The sequence below is a fragment of the Aegilops tauschii genome, chromosome 4 (genome assembly GCF_002575655.3).
Source record: "Aegilops tauschii subsp. strangulata cultivar AL8/78 chromosome 4, Aet v6.0, whole genome shotgun sequence".
Lineage (NCBI taxonomy): Eukaryota > Viridiplantae > Streptophyta > Magnoliopsida > Poales > Poaceae > Aegilops > Aegilops tauschii.
Genome location: NC_053038.3, coordinates 429,088,298 through 429,108,958, shown reverse-complemented (window position 1 = coordinate 429,108,958; position 20,661 = coordinate 429,088,298). Strand labels below are relative to the sequence as shown.

The window sequence follows — 20,661 nt, the reverse complement described above, 5'->3', positions numbered from 1 at the left end:
TGGAGGGCTTCGGCGCTGCTCTCCTCGCTGGCTATGGCTGGAAGGAAGGGGATTTTATTGGAAAGAAATACAAGGGCATGGGCGATGTCAAGGTTCGTGAGCACGGCCGCCGCCGCTGCGGCACACAGGGTCTAGGCTCGTAAGGTTGCCAGGTCGTGACAGATCCTGTTTCTTGTTTATTTTCTTGATTTTAGTTATCGTATATGTATGTACGGTTTTATCCAGCGAGGGTGGAGCATTGTTCTAACAGTTTTGCTAAATATCATCAGACTTTGTCTTTACCTATCAAGAAAATCAGTGTTCTCCTCACATTCTGAGATATTTCTGGTGTCAATGGTGGCACAAATTTGGGCATCCAATTCTTGAGTGTGAGCTTGAGTTGGGACAACAGAGTGTCAGAACGGGCTAGCTCAAGCACTGAAGAACAACACTAGTTCTGTTTGACATGGAAACCAATAGTAGTAGTAGTTCTTTTTGTTGTCGAACAACTGAGCCGCGACGCCGCGTAAACCGCTGCCGAGTTTAGGAATCCTCTCTACTTCTCATGATCGCACGTACGTACGTACAATAGATCGTAGTCGTAGTCACCATCGTCCCGCGCGCTCTGCAACGAGTTCGCGGCCGGTAGCAGCGCATCTGGCTTGGTGCGTCGATCTCTGATTGATTCATGGACAGGCAGAGGTTTTGCCCTTGCTCTCATTGATGTGTTCAGTACACAAGTGACAAAGCTGGTGCTGCGGAGTTGCTGTCCAGTCGTCGCTTACCATGAATGCTTCACTCTCCCGTCGGTGCACAGGTTACCTCGCTACCATCGGCTGGTCTCCTCCACGCGATTAGCTCATTAGCAGTAGAGGGACAATCTAGTGCTGTTGACTTGAGAAGATTAACGATTCACAAGCAAGCTGCAGACACGAGAAGTGCAGGGCTGCACGCAGTGCATCCACGGCTGCTACTGCTTCGCGATTTTTTTTTTCGAAACAGAGGTAAAAGTTTTGCCTCATCGATTAATTAAGAAGGAGAGAATTGCCCAGTTAATTTACAAAAAACCGGGCGAAAACCAATACAAATGGAGCACGGACTCCTCACATGGCAAGAAACCCCACAACAGCACATGCGGCCCCTCCCAGACTCTCCGAATACACAACATCCACAAACCCCGATATTGCTACTACGCCAAGAGACCCCCGACAAGAACAGCTCAACACAAGACATCAGGCACCTCCCAACCCTCAACGACAACCCAATCAAAGCGGACAAGCCAAGAGATCGAAGGTCATCCATCAAGCAGCGAGAGACGCCTTGCCCATGGCGCCACTCTTTCCTTTGCCCCTTATTGGTGTCCCCGTCAAGAGGCAAGCAATCGACCTGCCCAAACCAGGTCTAGCAACCTCCACACTGGCGAGCAAGTCACAAAGTATTTGGATCAGCTGCATGTGCTACTTGGCGTATATAGCGGCGAGAGCGGGCGTTCTGGTTCGTATTTGCTGTATTTGGTGTACCGGGCACTGACAGACGTCTGGCGCACACCTGCGGAGCACTGTGCACGCGCAGAATGAAGTACACAATATTACCGTTGCGACGAACACTGTATTACGTAAACACTTTACCACATATGCACGTATTTAAGGCCCATGCACCAGTCGTTGTCGCAGTACCGATCTTTTTGGACTTTCTCGTTCGAACTAGCCTACAAGCACAACTAGTTGCCTCGATCCATCGACGACGCCGTGATGTCCCAGAACTCATCTTCTGCGCGTCGTCTCCGCCCCCCCCCCCCCCCCCCCCCCCCCCCCCCCCCCCACCATTGATCCTGTGCCCGCGGTGCGACAGACCGGAACCCCGGCGTCCGTTTCTACAAGTGCCCCACTTGCTGCAGTATCCGGCGTTTTGCTTTGCGTTCTCTTGTTCATCGTACAGTTTTTGAACTGACGCAGGACGGAGGCCTGTGCGACTTCTGGTTGTGGGAGGACCAGTACGCGTTCTTCATCACAGGTGTTGGCATCAACCTTCTCATCAAGGCTGCCGGAGGAGGGACCAACGTGATGTTCGGTATCGGCGGGGCCATGGAGGATGTACGCATCGCAACCAGGAACACCATGATGATTTGCTTGTTCACGCTCCTCCTGCTGCTCGCCAAGGCAGTCGGTGGGCAGTGACGCTCCTACAGCGCCGGTGTTCGCTGCGGGTTCACGACCACCTCAGTCCCCCTATCAGCGAACCCTCGAATAGCAGCTTCCAGTGGCGGCACACGATCAGCTACTACAGCCCTCTCGTCTGGAGCACTAGGACCTCTTGGCCTGCATTTTGAAAAGCACAACCAAATTAGTTACGAAAACTAACTACGATGAAAAGCATGATTTAAAAGAGCCCAAACTGCTGCAACACGATTTCATAATTACAAAATCGATTCTAGGACCCTTTTCCGGCAGGATTGATTCAGACTTATTTCTCCCCCATACCATACATTCAGACTGGTGAAAGAAAAAGTCAGCAAACTTCTATGGATTGGATTGCACTAAGCACACCATCCCACTTGCATTTGTTTGAACACTAAATAATGACAGCATGCCAATGGATAGTGAGCTTACGGACTGAAAATTATGGACAAAGTAACCTAACCATACAAGTCAACTAGTCCCCAGTAGCAGCAATTCAATCATTCTATGTCGACGGGACGTAAACTGGGTTTTTTCACCAAAATCGAACGAACGGGTAGGGATTAAGGGAAAGCAGTAAGAACTTTTCAGCAAGGGATGATCGACCACCATTTTTTTATACGCAATTCGCCTAAACTAATGAAACTTCCTCTCATCGGCTCGTATGAATGCTATCAAGGAAATACACATTTGCCCCAGGCGACAGCAAAATTGGTAATGTACCTGCGCTTCCAACCTACGCGGATGGTGGTGTTCGCCGAAGCTGGGCCGCTGTGACGTGCGGACTGCACGGCGCAGCTCGAGACGACGGCCGGCGTCCCGTCGCCGACCCGTGCCGACGGCAGGACCATGCCTCCAGAACTGAATGTCGTGCACGAATCCGCCGCACCACTGCTGCCGCTGGACTGGACGGAGTTGTGCGAGACGACGGCTGGAGTCGCCAATCCCGACGGCTGGACCACGCCCCCTGAACTGAATGTCGTGCACGAATCCGCCGGGCCACTGCAGCCGCTGGACTGGGCGGAGTTGTGCGAGACGCCGGCTGGAGTCGCCAATCCCGACGCCACATCCCCGCCTCCAGAGCTGAAGGTCTTGCAGGATGCCCCGGAAAATTCGCCATCAGCCAAGCCCACCCCTTGATCCAACTCAGGCACGTCCGGCGAGACCGGGCCGACGGCCGGATCCGACGAGCCAATGGCCGAATCGGGCACAACGTCGGCGCCGCCGCCCATAACGCACGGCGCGTCGTGCGCACCTGCACCCCTAGCAGCCAAGATAGATCTGCAGCACCGGGGACCGGGGCGAGCTCATTAGATCTAGATTTTGACCAATAACAACTAGATATGGAGGGATTCACTAACCCAGAGGCCAACGCTGCCGAGGTAGTTGCTCCGGGGAACGGCATGAGCAGATCCAGGGGGAGGAGGAAGCACACCGGCTGCTGTCGCGGCTCACCTTGTTCGTCTCCCGGCAATGAACGGGAAATGGACTCGTGCGAGAAGAAGCACATGCACCTAATCCTTGTCGCCACCAGTCCAGTAGTCCGGGTCGCCGGCCCCGCGGTACAGGAAACCAACGCCCCCACATGGTACGTCCTGCGCAGTACGCCCACTTTTCTCTGACGGATGAGTACCATGGCCCGACCCCACGATACCGACGTGCGACAGGGTATTGCATGTATCAGGCGTTGTATCTCCACTTTACCCATTTTGTTAATCAGACAGCACGCATCACCACGCCGCGCGTGACCGGCCGTGCAGCTGCCGCTGCGTCCAGTTCGTCCTCTCTCCTGCAGACACCTACTACACTATCTAGAGCCTTCATACACCAAGTCACCAACTGCCCATTTATTATTAAGAGGTGGCCTTGCATGATTTTGATCGGGACAATTTTTTTGTCATGAGCAAATGGCATGACACGAGCGAATTAAGCATAGGTTTGTTGGTTAGCTACGGTTCTTCATGCTAGAACCAACTCATCCGAGTTAAGTGTTAGACTTAACACGGGTGTGCGCGTATTTTTGTATTTATTTCAGTCTTTTTGTATGACGTGACCGTCTGTTATGAGGTGTCTGTGATGATTTTGTTAATAACAAAATCTGCCGATCAAGTCTTTAAGTGGCGCTGATAAGGGTAGGATGTGATTGATTTGCAAAAAAGAGATACATGTGACTGCCTGCGTATATTTATAGAGGTGAATGTGCGTGCATGTTGGAGCATCTCCAACGGATTTTCAAAAATCTTCCTTTACAATTGCTTATTGCGTTTAAAGCGTTGTTGCAGCACCAACAACTTTTCAAAAAATCTTCCTTTATAATTGCTTATTGGCTTTAAAGCGTTGTTGCAGCAGACCCCCAATATACCCCCTATAGGCCTATATGTAGACTAACATATGTACCCCCACCTCTCTCTCTCCCACTCTCGTGTGCAATGAACACAAATACGGAGCTCCGGCGGGGGCAGTATTGCGGGCGCTAGCACGACCTACTGACAACATTCTACGACAAGGCAGCATGGTGGTGTGGCGCGCCGACGGGCGGTGTGGTTGTACAATGCGGCAACGACGGTGACGACGATGTGATTGTCAATGACGGAGGGAGTGGCGGTGGCCGCATGCAGCAAAGGGGAGGCGGTGGCGATGCCACGGCTGGCAGAGTTGCAGGCGACGGAAAGGCGGGCAACAGTCAGTTCTAGCAGTGGCACGACCAGTCGGTGCCCAGCTCCACGTGATTGTCAGCACAAGCGGCAATTGATCGTATATGGATGCTACGTGAGAAGCTGACTTCATAGGTTTAACTAAGGGCATCTTTAGCCAATCCCCTAAAACCGGTTAGAGGAGTACAAATCCGGTTTACTCCTCTAACCGGGACCTTGTCGAACTCCTAAATCGTATAAGGGAGCAAAAAAAATACTCCTCGCAGCCGCCGAAGAGTAAATATACTTGCCCGCTCGACCGCCCAATAAACCCGACCCAACACTCTCTCCACCGTCTGACCGCCCAAATCCACCACCAGGTGTCTCCTCCCATGGCTGGATCCTGCCGGCTGAAAGCACAGGTGCTCCCTGGGTGATTTTGGTAATTAATGTCAACATATCTTTTGTTGGACTGATATTTTCATCTAGTATATTTCAGAAAGTTCAACAAAGGCGTGGCATGGACAAGAGGATGTGGAATCCCTTCAAGGTGCTAAGGACAAAGATTGGCAAAAGCTCAAGACTCTTCATTTCTATTTTAGTGATCCAAGATCACATTGAGTCCATAGGAAAAGCCAATACTATTAAAAGGGGATGAGGTGTTGCTTAATGGTCTACTTGCTCGAAGTGCTTAGTGATATGCTCCAAAGCCCTCAACCACTTTCTCATATCCATATACGTCAAAAACCTAAAGTCAAACTCGGCCCTACCGATTTGATTCATCCGGCACCACCGAGTTCACTTGACATAGCCACTGCCAGAAACTCTAATCAATTCGATCTCACCGATAGGATCTCGGTCTCACCGAGATGGCCTTGCAAACTCTCTGTTGCCTGTTATAATTATGTCGGTCTCACCGAAATAAGCAATCGGTTCCACGGAGTTTGCCTGACCAACTCTCTGTTTACTCATTGCTGAAATCGGTCCCACCGAGTTCATGCAATCGGTCACATCAAGATGAGGTTTTGCCCTAACCCTAGCACATCGGTGCCACCGAGTTGATCATGTTGGTCCCACCGAAAATCCTAACTTTCACATTTTGAACTGAATCGGTCTCACCGAGTTCACCTATTCGGTCTGACCGAGTTGGGTCAAATGTGTGGAACGGTTAGATTTTGTGTGGAGGCTATATATACCCCTCAACCCCCTTCTCTATTTAAGAGAGAGCCATCAGAACGTGCCTACACTTCCACTACTCATTTTCTAAGAGAGAACCACCTATTCATGTGTTGAGACCAAGACATTCCAATCCAACCACAAGAATCTTGATCTCTAGCCTTCCCCAAGTTGCTTTCCACTCAAATCATCTTTCCACCATAGCCAAATCTGTGTGAGAGAGAGTTGAGTGTTAGGGAGACTATCATTTGAAACACAAGAGCAAGGAGTTCATCATCAACACACCATCTATTACCTTTTGGAGAGTGGTGTCTGTTGGGGATCGTTGCAGAATTTTAAAATTTTCTACGCATCACCAAGATCCATCTTTGGAGTTTACTAGCAACGAGGGAAAAGGAGTGCATCTACATACCCTTGTAGATCGCGAGCGGAAGCGTTCAAGTGAACGGGGTTGATGGAGTCGTACTCGTCGTGATCCAAATCACCGATGACCGAGTGCCGAACGAACGGCACCTCCGCGTTCAACACACGTACGGAGCAGCGACGTCTCCTCCTTCTTGATCCAGCAAGGGGGAAGGAGAGGTTGATGGAGATCCAGCAGCACGACGGCGTGGTGGTGGAAGTAGCGGGGAATCCCGGCAGGGCTTCGCCAAGCGCAAGCGAGAGAGAGAGGTGTCACGGGAGGGAGAGGGAGGCGCCAGGAGCTAGGGTACAGTAGCCCTCCCTCCCCCCTTATATAGGCCCCCTGGGGGGGCGCCGGCCCTGGGATCCCATCTATGGGGGGGCGGCGGCCAAGGGGGGGGAACTTCCCCCCCAAGTCAGGTGGGGCGCCCCCCACCCCCAGGGTTTCCAACCCTAGGCGTAGGGGGAGGCCCATGGGGGGCGCACCAGCCCACTAGGGGCTGGTTCCCCTCCCACTTCAGCCCATGGGGCCCTCCGGGACAGGTGGCCCCACCCGGTGGACCCCCGGGACCCTTCCGGTGGTCCCGGTACAATACCGATAACCCCCAAAACTTTCCCGGTGGCCGAAACTGGACTTCCTATATATAATTCTTCACCTCCGGACCATTCCGGAACTCCTCGTGACGTCCGGGATCTCATCCAGGACTCCAAACAACTTTCGGGTTTCCGCATACTAATATCTCTACAACCCTAGCGTCATCGAACCTTAAGTGTGTAGACCCTACGGGTTCGGGAGACATGCAGACATGACTGAGATGCCTCTCCGGTCAATAACCAACAGCGGGATCTGGATACCCATGTTGGCTCCCACATGTTCCACGATGATCTCACCGGATGAACCACGATGTCGAGGATTCAATCAATCCCGTATACAATTCCCTTTGTCAATCGGTATGTTACTTGCCCGAGATTCGATCGTCGGTATCCCAATACCTTGTTCAATCTCGTTACCGGCAAGTCACTTTACTCGTACCGTAATGCATGATCCCGTGACTAACTCCTTAGTCACATTGAGCTCATTATGATGATGCATTACCGAGTGGGCCCAGAGATACCTCTCCGTCATACGGAGTGACAAATCCCAGTCTCGATCCGTGCCAACCCAACAGACACTTTCGGAGATACCCGTAGTGCACCTTTATAGTCACCCAGTTACGTTGTGACGTTTGGCACACCCAAAGCAGTCCTACGGCATCCGGGAGTTGCACGATCTCATGGTCTAAGGAAATGATACTTGACATTGAAAAAGCTCTAGCAAACGAACTACACGATCTTTGTGCTATGCTTAGGATTGGGTCTTGTCCATCACATCATTCTCCTAATGATGTGATCCCGTTATCAATGACATCCAATGTCCATAGTCAGGAAACCATGACTATCCGTTGATCAACGAGCTAGTCAACTAGAGGCTCACTAGGGACATGTTGTGGTCTATGTATTTACACATGTATTACGATTTCCGGATAACACAATTATAGCATGAATAATAGACAATTATCATGAACAAGGAAATATAATAATAACCATTTTATTATTGCCTCTAGGGCATATTTCCAACAGTGTCTCCTAGATTGGTTAGGTGTCACTTGGGAGCCTCCGTCAAGATTGTGGAGTTGAACCAAGGAGTTTGTAAGGGCAAGGAGATCGCCTACTTCGTGAAGATCTACCCTAGTGAGGCAAGTCCTTCGTGGGCGATGGCCATGGTGGGATAGACAAGGTTGCTTCTTCATGGACCCTTCGTGGGTGGAGCCCTCCGTGGACTCGCGCAATCGTTACCGTTCGTCGGTTGAAGTCTCCACCAACGTGAATGTACAATAGCACCACCTATCGGAACCATGCCAAAAATCTTCGTGTCTCCAATTGCGTTTGCACACTCCAATCCTATCCCTTTACTTTCTTGCAAATTGCATATTTTACTTTCCGCTGCTCATATACTCTTGCCATGCTTGCTTGAAATGTATTATGAATGCTTAAACTTGTACTAAAACTCCACCTCTACTTAAAGAACTTAAAAACTGCTATTTTTGCTTGTTGAGGGTCTAATCACCCCCCTCTGGACACCTCTTCTTGATCCTTTCACCGGCGCCGCTCGCCGTCGCCCATCCGCAGCGCCTAGCCGGCGGATCGACCCCGCGCGGCCACCTCCTCCCGCGCCGGCGGCGCCTAATCTTCCCGTACCTCCTCTCGCGCCGCGCTGGGGTTCCCCGACCTCCTGCCGCCGGGGCAAACTACCGACCGAGACACTGGGAAAACCCATTGGTTCGACAATTTCCACTCGGCGGAAGCTGCAGCGAGTGCATACGACATCAAGTCGATGCACTTGTATGACAACGTCGGCCGCCGAAACTTCCCCAACGGCTATCTGCCGCCCCCGAGCCATTGTTGGACCGGAGGGTGGCCAATGCTCGCGAGCGCCGGGAGGGAAGAGAAGCCCGTGAGCGACACATGACCGAGGTTGTCAGCGAGCTGTACATGTCGGAGCTCCATCGGTGCTACCCGAACCAAGTCGAGGCGGAGCGCCGCCGATAGAACCGAGGTCATCGCCCTGTCGTCCGATGAAGAAGGCGAAGGGGACTGAGGCAGCGGAGGCAACATAGGGGAAAACATCTACGATGACGTTGGCGTCCGGTGCAGGACCATCATCTTTGATGGCGGCAGCATCTTCGACGACCCAAACGACGGCAGCGGGCCTGACCCCATGATGAGTGGTCTGTCCAGAGCCGCATGGAAAGTTGTCGCGGAAGAATCCGACAACGATTAAAAATAGTAAGTTTTTGGTTTATTTTCGGTTAAATTAGTAAGCTCAAACTAAGTTTCAGTTAATGACATTGTAAAATATTATCAAGAGTGTCTGTGCGCTGCAATGCGAGAAAAAAATAACACACGCCCTAGCCCAACAACCATGATTGGGGACCCCCAATAGGTCCATGTTCTTTATTTTAACATGGCATCCTATATGCGTTGCCGCTTATTCTCCTTCCCTTCCTTGCCGACGGTGACCCTACTGCTCACACTGGTCAATCCTAAAGCATCACTCTCTCGGCATAAGATGAGAAATCTGCTTTCTTTTGCCCCCCTGCGAAATTTTGCCGATGCGTGCATGCGTGGTTATAAATGGTTTATTTCATCTCCAATCTAGTTTTGTTGAGGTGTTTATTTCCAATCTGAATCTGCACCGATACGAAAGAAAGACGGATCGTACATTGCTGATAAAGGTTCCACCCTAAATAGCATTTTAAAAATAGCTAAAATGTAAAATAACATCATATTTAGATTCTATACATTTTTAATCAAATTTCATACATAACTTGTTAAATTTGGTTAAATTTGGAGTTACAGTTTAAAGATATGACAATTTTTAAATACATATGATATGAAAATGTGGGTTGATTAAACAAATATTAGGGTGTTTTCACAAAACAGCGAACAGTTTTCTGGTGCCACTTAAAAAAGGGCCACAGGTTGAATATCAAATACTACAGGGGTGTTTTGGAAACAATCTGAACGAAACGTTTTCTCACTTAAAAAGGGACCATAGGTAGAATATCAAGAACTATAGGGGGTTTCTATAAAATTATCGACAGACGTCCAGAAGCACTATTCCCTTTATTAGTAGGTATAGATTTTGAATCGGCACCGAACTTCAGTTAGTATGTTAAATAAGTACTTGTTTGAATTGACCTTGTGTTCTTTTGCACCGCATTCTTTTTATACTTGACTAAATTTATGAGTTCGCCTAGGTCCAACCAAAACTTAGTGAGGTAAATTTACTTCACTAAGATTTACTCTGCGGTTAATTTTTAAGGATCGACTTAGAGATGCCCTAACAACTCAGTACCACAATAGAGCCTTCATACACCAACTTCCAATTTGTTGGAGGAGGTCTTGCATGATTTGGATTGGGACTTTTCGTCAAGAGCAAAAGGCGTGACACGACATATCTTCCTTTTTCCTTCTCGAAGAAAATGAGACGTATCTACAGCATGGGTGCACCGCCAATGATTATGCTTTTGGACAACTCGCCATACTTATCTTTATTTATTCATTCATCATCTGATCACTAAGTTTTCCCATAGCAAGCTGAGTGCGTTTGGAAGCCAAAGTATTTTTGTGGTTTTTTAGAATACCGTGGTTTTTGAAAAAACTTTGGTATTCAATACTTTGAGCCGTTTGAATGAAAAAATACTGCAGTTCAACAAACCGTGGTATCTCTAAAACTGTGGTATTTTTTGTTGTATATAAAAAAGAGGCACTGACCTCTTTTTTTAAAACCGAGAAAGCGTTGGCTGCTTGGTCTCTCTTGTGTCCAACTTCTGGCCATTAATGCCTGTGATGCATAAATCGATAGCTAGCCCATCGATACGTCCGGCCGGTTAGAGGTGGACGTACACGTACACGAGCTGCAAACGTCGACCTTCAGTGCATGTGTTAACTACCTCGGTCTTTGATTGATTACAAGAGATAACTCTACTACAGATCTTAGCATCTAGGAGAACATGCTCGTCCAAGACTGAATGCATACGGTGGCTATTACTACAAGCTGATCCCTGACTGTAGCTGAATATGCATGCAACAACGTAACAGTTGATGCAAACCAAAGAAAACTGAGAAAAATTGCTACTTGCCAAACACCTCGGCAGTTTTATCAAAACTGAAAAAAAAACTATGCTTTTTAGAAACTGAAGTATTTATTGCCCATGTATTGTAATACTTAGGTTTTGGAATACCATGGTTTTGAGAAAACGTTGTTGCCAAACTAGGCCTAAGATAGATAAACAACAGAGGAACAAGTTCCTCTCTAGAGACAAACGTGGCGTCATCCGAGCCATCCAAAGAAAAACGATCGGGCCAGATACACTGCGCCCTAGCGAGTCACACGAACGTACGGGAGAAAGAAACCGAAATCAACAACAGGTGGGACGGTCATCTTCCTCCCCCACCCCTCTCCCATCGTCTCCACCCGACCGCCACTCCCCACTCTTGTCGCGACCCCCTCGACGCGGCGGCCGCCGCCGAGATGACCGCCTTCTAGCACACCGGAACCGGCCTCCCGCAGAGTCCCCCGCCCGCCCTGCGTCGCGCCGACAGAGATCCGGGCCATCTTCGGTAAGCTGCTGAGTCCCCCTGCCTCTAATCCCCCCTAGCGATCTGTCCCGATTCGTTTCCGGTTCCTGCCTGCGCGTTCGTGATGTTACGGAGTCTCTCGTGACCAGATGCGTGGTTGGGCCGTGGCTTTTGGTCCTCCTTTTACCGTAGGGCGCTTGGGGTGGAGACCTCGCCGATTTGGGGATTTCCATGGCTGTTTGTAGGCACGAAATGTCGGATTGGGAAAAAATATATTATAAAACGATGGTTAGTGAAATCTCTATGCCTTGCACGATGATAAGGACAGATGGTTTGTAGCCTGAAGCCGAGGAGTAACCAGTAGGCGGGATAATGTTGTAATTCCATGGGAATTGTGTGACTGATAACTTCTTAGGATTTATGGGTCTGATGACATTTTCTACTCGTAGAAGGTAGGGAATATATAGACTCGATTATCTAAGCAGGGCTGAGTCGAGTCTGCTAGAAACTATTTCTAACTGAACCTGTTTGAGGAGTCATAGGTTTCATTAGGCTCTGGATATTGTATGATTGTGAACCTGTCATGATGTGAATGACTATTTTATTTCCAAAGTTTGTTGAAAACAAGAAATCACATCTCTTTGCTTAAGAATTGCTGTGTTCACTGCGATACAATTAAATAGCTCAATTTGGCGTATTAGCATCAACTCAGAACCTGTTATTGCTTTCATCAATTGGGCTGAACTAGACTTGGTAGTCCTACGTTTTGTAATTTATGTTCAGAAGAAGCGATGTTTTCTTTTGACCACTATAAGCATTCTTCTTATTGCAACTATTAAATGATGAGTAAGCCATGTGTAGACTTTGTAGGATTTATTTGATCCTCCCATAGTTCTATTTAGGGATGTTAAGTTGGGCAATAGCTCAGCTAGCCAGCTTTTGCTTTGGTTCTTTTGCCTACCAGCCTTGCCCTGTGAAACTGTTGTCAGGAGTGGGTCGTTGGTTTTTCTGTGCGAAAAGTTTGCCGCCGGAAGCGAGCCTATTTGGTTCTCCTGATCTAGCAAGGTTTTTATAGCCCACCCAAGCTAGCTGGCCCACAAAAGCTAAGATATTTGAACAGTTCCAAACACCTAGCCTTGCCCGGCAAGGCTATAACTATTCTTGCCTAGGATCCAAAGGAGTCCTTAATGTGCAGCTAGTCCTCTGTAGGCTTTACCGAGCGGATTAAAACAATGTGTTGATAATATTTATTTTCCATTAGTGTGCAGTAAGCTCAGATGATTTCTTACATAACCCATAGGCCATAGTAGATCTCCTCAGTTAATTTACCATGATTTTGTAACTCTAGGGTAGTTTCTTCTAGTTTATATGTTACGTTAGTGATAACTAACTGTTTGAAAAGCAACTGCAGGTCTAATGTGATAACATACATGTAGTTTGTCTAAACAGTTCTTATCTAAAACTATTGAATGATGCTCCTTCACGATAAGTTCCCAGCAGTAAGAATGTTTACAGTAACTTTCATGGATGAATTCCTGCTTGCCGAGTTTCTCACCTTCTTTAGATACCACAGTTATTGTCAATTTATTTATTAGCTTTTTTTATTAGAGAAGTGCTATATGTACTGGAAAATCTGTACAAATTAATACTTACTTAGTGTAGCTACAAAGCCGACTGAGAAAATCGCTACCTAATCAACTAGGCCACGCATCATTAATCTCTCCTCTCGACTAAAGTAGGTACATATGCAGTCAGTAACATCGCTTGGCACTCTCAGCATTTCTGTGTTTGTTATGTGGTTTCTGAAATAGCTAATGCACAGGGAAACTGTATTATTGTTTTAAAAAATAAACATGATTATGTAATAAATATGACTCATTGCCTGTCTTGTCAATTGGTTGTTTACTTGATGTTTTTATGGACTGCTGGCTTTATTTCATTTGTGATGAGAGCATTTCACTTTTCGCTCAACATAAATAGTTCTGGTCAGTTTTACTGGAGAAATTGGTATTCCCTAGGTATGGTATTGTTTGCTTGTGAGGCATTCTGATTTTTTGCTGTACATCAGGACTGCAGATGCACAAAACATAGTGTACCAGCTCTTCCTCACTCAACATGTGGAGTTTTGCATCAAATGCCATAGCTGGAAGCATAAAGAAAAAGGTACAACCATCAAAAGGCAGCCTATCCAATCATGATTGCTCTGATGACGATGGTTCTTCATGTGCAAGTCGAGAGGAAGGCCTTGAATGCCCAATATGCTGCGAATCCTTCAACATCGTAGAGAACGTTCCTTATGTCTTGTGGTGTGGTCACACAATGTGCAAGAACTGCATCTTGGGCCTTCAGTGGGCTGTTGTCAAGTTCCCAACCCTTCCTATCCAGCTGCCTCTCTTTGTCTCGTGTCCTTGGTGCAACCTATTATCTTTCCGGCTGGTGTACAAGGGCAACCTCAAGTTCCCACGCAAGAACTACTTTCTGCTGTGGATGGTTGAGAGCATGAATGGTGACAGAGCAAAGTTCCATTCCTCTGGTCATGAAGAGCGCCAATCAGTATGTCCGTCCAGTGGTGGCACCAGTTCCAGTCAACACCACCGAAGAACCCCCACGGCACGAGCAGAGACCTCCTCGTCTGCCAGAGATAGAAATGCCGCTGCCAACACCCCCAACACTGCCAGCGTGTCTCTCCAAAAGCTCATGGTGTGCTTCGTGCAGCTGACGGCCAAGTTCCCGCTCGTGATAATGTTCCTCCTAATAGTTCTCTACGCCGTCCCTGCCAGCACTGCGGTTCTGCTCCTGTACGTCCTTGTCACGTTTTTGTTTGCGCTGCCGTCGTTTCTGATCCTCTACTTTGCTTATCCAACCTTGGACTGGCTCGTGAGAGAGATATTCACTTGAGCCGTGCTGTTCTGAAATGTAAGTACAGTTTATGTAGCTTTGTGACGGTGAAACAAAGCTTGGATATCTGTTCCATCCATGGCACCGCTTTGCTGTTATGGCCACTGTATAGATTGCCCTTTTCTGCTCCTTGTTTTTCCCCCCTTTTCTGCTCTGGCCTTTTGAGGCTGTGGTTTGCTGTAACTGTCTGCTCATTGAAATGTTGTTCTTGTTCATGAGTGGCCCAACCTTTGTAATTTTCCTTTTGTTATGGTCAGGTGTTATGGTCAGGTGTTTTACCATGTTTTGCCGCTCTTTCGGGAATGCTCGCGTTGCGATGTTCTCATACAGTTGTTTACATTTTGGTACCGATTCTTCGTTTGGGACATAGCATCCGCATGTCGAAGTGTGGTGCAGTAGACGTCCGCCTTCTCGGACTTGCCCAACCAAACATGGCGTTGGCATTGCTATTCATCAAGTTTACTAACGCTTTATAAGCTTGGGCCGGATCGGCATGTTGGCCACGGTCCTTGGCCCTGACGAATACCCTCGCCTTCGACCAGTCTGTTGCGGAGAACGCCTACACTGAATTGCAAATCCATCCGCCCTGTCCCAGCGTGTGCGGTCCGGCCGCTACACATGTTTTTGTTTGGATATGCAGCTACACATGCTTTGGCTCGTAGAAAGCACGAAGAACCAATAACACGCTGATAAGATTACGGATCTGCTACGCAACTAGGGGCGTGTTTGGTTACATTGCCAATCGAGCCTGGCCCGGCGAGCCCGGCTCTACTGAGCCGGTTTGAGTGGATGCAGGCAAAAAGACATCGGATGCACATAGTTTGGTTACCTGCATGTACCTTAGTTGCATGAGACAATCATTTTTGACCCGGCGTTTGGTTGCCCGTATTGCATTAGGCGCACATATGACATGGTGTTTGGTTGCAACCTGCATAAGGTGTTGTCACCACTTCTAACTAGTGGTGAGCTTACCACACATAATCTGAACATGTAGTGCAAGCTAGTTAAACAAATGACAGTTCATCCTAACTACTATCAAACGACAGTTCAAATTATTAAGAGCCATTGGCTAAATAGGGGATAGTTCATCGATGTTGCTGCTAATAGATCATCCTCTTCATCTTCCTCTTCTTCTGCTTCTGCTGCTGCTGCTTCTTCTTCCTCCTCCTCTTCTTCAAATCCTGCACTGTCTGTTAAGCCACATTGCCTCTGCCCACTCCAACCTTTTGTTTTTCCAGGCGTCATTGTCAAATGCCTCGACACCATGGCCGGAGCTAACAACATTGTCAGGCTCGACCTCTTCCTCCTCAGGCACGTGTTCATCAAAGCCCCACTGGAGGATCCAGTTATGCAGAATGCAATAAGGAAGAACAAGCTTAACCTGAGTGGAGTATGGGTGGAATGGCTTCTGATCCAGAATCTTAAACCTATTCTTCAGATCTCCAAATGCCCTCTCAACAGTTACTCTAAGGCTGGAGTGTCTGAGATTAAACAGCTCCTATGCAGTCCTATGATAGTTCCTACCAGAGAACTCATTGAGATGGTACCTAGTTTTCTTGAAGGGTGGAAGAATACCCGACCGACGTGCATAGCCAGCATCTCCAAGGTAGAACTTGTCGTCGGGGATGTTGATCCCATCAGGTCGACTCATGCTGTCAGTGAGAATGTTAGCATCATGCGCTAACCCCTCCCAGCCAGCCAACACATATGTGAACTTTAGATCAAAGTCAACAGCAGCAAGCACATTCTGGCTTGTGTAGTGCTTCTTGTAGGGTAACGCAGTAATTTCATAAAATTTCCTACGCACACGCAAGATCATGGTGATGCATAGCAACGAGATGGGAGAGTGTTGTCTACGTACCCTCGTAGACCGTAAGCGGAAGCGTTATGATAACGCAGTTGATGTAGTCATACGTCTTCACGATCCGACCGATCCAAGTACCGAACACACGGCACCTCCGAGTTCAGCACACGTTCAGCTCGGTGACGTCCCACGAACTCACTATCCAGCAGAGCTTTGAGGGAGAGTTCCGTCAGCACGACGGCGTGATGACGGTGATGATGATGTTACCGACGCAGGGCTTCGCCTAAGCACCGCTACGATATGACCGAGGTGGATTATGGTGGAGGGGGGCACCGCACACGGCTAAAAGATCAACTGATCAACTTGTGTGTCTATGGGGTGCCCCTTCCCCGTATATAAAGGAGTGGAGGAGGGGGAGGGCCGACCCTCTACTATGGCACGCCCTGGGGAGTCCTACTCCCACCGGGAGTAGGATTCCTCCCTTTCCAAGTAGTAGGAGTAGGAGAGAAGGAAGGGGAAAAGAGAAGAGAAGGAAGGAGGGGCGCCGCCCCTCCCCCTAGTCCAATTCGGACTAGGCCTGGGGGGGGGGCACGCGGCCTGCCCTAGGCAGCCCCTCTCTCTCTCCCCTAAAGCCCAATAAGGCCCATATACTCCCCGGCGAATTCCCGTAACTCTCCGGTACTCCGATAAATACCCGAACCACTCAGAACCTTTCCGATGTCCGAATATAGTCGTCCAATATATCGATCTTTACGTCTTGACCATTTCGAGACTCCTCGTCATGTCCCCGATCTCATCCGGGACTCCGAACTACCTTCGGTACATCAAAACACATAAACTCATAATACCGATCGTCAGCGAACGTTAAGCGTGCGGACCCTACGGGTTCGAGAATTATGTAGACATGACCGAGACTCATCTCCGGTCAATAACCAATAGCGGAACCTGGATGCTCATATTGGTTCCTACATATTCTACGAAGATCTTTATCGGCCAAACCGCATAACAACATACGTTGTTCCCTTTGTCATCGGTATGTTACTTGCCCGAGATTCGATCGTTGGTATCTCAATACCCAGTTCAATCTCGTTACCGGCAAGTCTCTTTACTCGTTCCGTAATGCATCATCCCGCAACTAACTCATTAGTCACATTGCTTGCAAGGCTTATAGTGATGTGCATTACCGAGAGGGCCCAGAGATACCTCTCCGACAATCGGAGTGACAAATCTTAATCTTGATCTATGCCAACTCAACAAGTACCATCGGAGACACCTGTAGAGCACCTTTATAATCACCCAGTTACGTTGTGACGTTTGGTAGCACACAAAGTGTTCCTCCGGTATTCGGGAGTTGCATAATCTCATAGTCATAGGAACATGTATAAGTCATGAAGAAAGCAATAGCAATATACTAAACAATCAAATGCTAAGCTAACGGAATGGGTCAAGTCAATCACATCATTCTCTAATGATGTGATCCCGTTAATCAAATGACAACTCATGTCTATGGCTAGGAAACTTAACCATCATTGATTTAACGAGCTAGTCAAGTAGAGGCATACTAGTGACACTCTGTTTGTCTATGTATCCACACATGTACTAAGTTTCCGGTTAATACAATTCTAGCATGAATAATAAACATTTATCATGATATAAGGAAATATAAATAACAACTTTATTATTGCCTCTAGGGCATATTTCCTTCAGTCTCCCACTTGCACTAGAGTCAATAATCTAGTTCACATCGCCATGTGATTTAACACTAATAGTTCACATCACCATGTGATTAATAGTTCATATCGCCATGTGACCAATACTCAAAGGGTTTACTAGATCAGTAATCTAGTTCACATCGCCATGTGACTAACACTCAAAGAGTACTAAGGTGTGATCATGTTTTGCTTGTGAGAGAAGTTTAGTCAACGGGTCTGTCAAATTCAGATCCGTATGTATTTTGCAAATTTCTATGTCTACAATGCTCTTCATGGAGCTACTTTAGCTAATTGCTCCCACTTTCAATATGTATCTGGATTGTGACTTAGAGTCATCCAGATCGGTGTCAAAGCTTGCATCGGCGTAACCCTTTACGACGAACCTTTTGTCACCTCCATAATCGAGAAACATATCCTTATTCCACTAAGGATAATTTTGACCGCTGTCTAGTGATCTACTCCTAGATCACTATTGTACTCCCTTGCCAAACTCAGTGTAGGGTATACAATAGATCTGGTACACAGCATGGCATACTTTATAGAACCTATGGCTGAGGCATAGGGAATGACTTTCATTCTCTTTCTATCTTCTGCCGTTGTCGGGCTTTGAGTCTTACTCAATTTCACACCTTGTAACACAGGCAAGAACTCTTTCTTTGACTGTTCCATTTTGAACTACTTCAAAATCTTGTCAAGGTATGTACTCATTGAAAAAACTTATTAAGCGTCTTGATCTATCTCTATAGATCTTGATGCTCAATATGTAAGCAGCTTCACCGAGGTATTTCTTTGAAAAACTCCTTTCAAATACTCCTTTATGCTTTCCATAAAATTCTACATTATTTCCGATCAACAATATGTCATTCACATATACTTCTCAGAAATGTTGTAGTGCTCCCACTCACCCTTCTGTAAATACAGGCTTCACCGCAAGTCTGTATAAAACTATATGCTTTGATCAACTTATCAAAGCGTATATTCCAACTCCAAGATGCTTGCACCAGTCCATAGATGGATCGCTGGAGCTTGCACATTTTGTTAGCACCTTTAGGATTGACAAAACCTTCTGGTTGCATCATATACAACTCTTCTTTAAGAAATCCATTAAGGAATGTAGTTTTGACATCCATTTGCTAGATTTCATAAAATGTGGCAATTTGCTAACATGATTCGGACAGACTTAAGCATCGCTACGAGTGAGAAAATCTCATCGTAGTCAACACTTTGAACTTTGTCAAAACCTTTTCGATAAGTCTAGCTTTGTAGGTAGTAACACTACTATCAGCGTCCGTCTTCCTCTTGAACATCCATTTATTTTCTATGACTTGCCGATCATCGGGCAAGTCAACCAAAGTCCACACTTTGTTCTCATACATGGATCCCATCTCAGATTTCATGGCCTCAAGCCATTTCGCGGAATCTGGGCTCATCATCGCTTCCTCATAGTTCGTAGGTTTGTCATGGTCTAGTAACATGATTTCCAGAACATGATTACCGCACCACTTTGGTGCGGAACATATTCTGGTTGACCTACGAGGTTCGGTAGTGACTTGATCTGAAGTTTCATGATCATCATCATTAATTTCCTCACTAATTGGTGTAGGCATCACTGGAACTGATTTATGTGATGAACTACTTTCCAATTCGGGAGAAGGTACAATTACCTTATCAAGTTCTACTTTCCTCCCATCCACTTCTTTCGAGAGAAACTCCTTCTCCAGAAAGGATCCATTCTTAGCAACAAAGATATTGCCTTCAGATCTGTGATAGAAGGTGTACTCAACAGTCTCTTTTGGGTATCCTATGAAGACACATTTCTCCGATTTGGGTTCGAGCTTATCGGGTTGAAGCTTTTTCACATAAGCATCGCAGCCCCAAACTTTAAGAAACGACAACTTTGGTTTCTTGCCAAACCATAGTCCATAAGGCGTCGTCTCAACGGATTCAGATGGTGCCCTTATTTAATGTGAATGCAGCTGTCTCTAATGCATAACCCCAAAACGATAGTGGTAAATCGGTAAGAGACATCATAGAATGCACTATATCCAATAAAGTACGGTTATGACGTTCGGACGCACCATTATGCTGTGGTGTTCCGGGTGGCGTGAGTTGCGAAACTATTCCACATAGTTTCAAATGAAGGCCAAACTCGTAAGTCAAATATTCGCCTCTGCGATCAGATTGTAGAAACTTTATTTTCTTGTTATGATGATTCTCCACTTCACTCTGAAATTCTTTGAACTTTTCAAATGTTTCAGACTTATGTTTCATCAAGTAGATATACCCATATCTGCTCAAATCATCTGTGAAGGTCAGAAAATAATGATACCCGCCGCGAGCCTCAACACTCATCGGACCGTATACATCAGTATGTATTATTTCCAATAAGTCAGTTGCTCGCTCCATTGTTCGGGAGAATGGAGTTTTAGTCATCTTGCCCATGAGGCATGGTTCGCAAGCATCAAGTGATTCATAATCAAGTGATTCCAAAAGCCCATCAGCATGGAGTTTCTTCATGCGCTTTACACCAATATGACCTAAACGGCAGTGCCACAAATAAGTTGCACTATCATTATTAACTTTGCATCTTTTGGCTTCAATATTATGAATACGTGTATCACTACAATCGAGATTCAATAAACCACTTATATTGAGTGTATGACCGTCGAAGGTTTTATTCATGTAAATAGAACAACAATTATTCTTTGATTTAAATGAATAACCGTATTGCAATAAACATGATCCAATCATATTCA

The 20,661-nt window shown here is 47.0% G+C and overlaps 2 protein-coding genes across 4 annotated transcripts; one reads left to right on the top strand and one right to left on the bottom strand.

The window, feature by feature from the left end:
* Nucleotides 1-1,849: 1,849 nt before the first annotated feature.
* Nucleotides 1,850-3,817, bottom strand: LOC109754095 (uncharacterized). Of its 2 annotated transcripts, none has more exons than XM_020313023.3 (3): nt 3,518-3,817; nt 2,880-3,437; nt 1,850-2,297 (listed from the first exon to the last, which is right to left on the bottom strand). In XM_020313023.3, exons 1-3 carry the CDS (start codon nt 3,790-3,792, stop codon nt 2,162-2,164), a joined length of 969 nt encoding a protein of 322 aa, XP_020168612.1. In that variant the 5' UTR covers nt 3,793-3,817; the 3' UTR covers nt 1,850-2,161. The 2 variants fall into 2 exon arrangements, with proteins under 2 accessions (XP_020168612.1, XP_073352967.1); XM_073496866.1 differs by having other exon boundaries at nt 2,893-3,437.
* Nucleotides 3,818-11,362: 7,545 nt separating this feature from the next.
* Nucleotides 11,363-14,664, top strand: LOC109754089 (uncharacterized). 2 transcript variants are annotated; one of them, XM_020313016.4, is made up of 2 exons: nt 11,363-11,533; nt 13,560-14,664. In XM_020313016.4, exon 2 carries the CDS (start codon nt 13,607-13,609, stop codon nt 14,387-14,389), a length of 783 nt encoding a protein of 260 aa, XP_020168605.1. In that variant the 5' UTR covers nt 11,363-11,533; nt 13,560-13,606; the 3' UTR covers nt 14,390-14,664. The 2 variants fall into 2 exon arrangements, with proteins under 2 accessions (XP_020168605.1, XP_020168606.1); XM_020313017.4 differs by having other exon boundaries at nt 11,368-11,533; nt 13,568-14,664.
* The last annotated feature ends 5,997 nt before the right edge of the window (nt 14,665-20,661 follow it).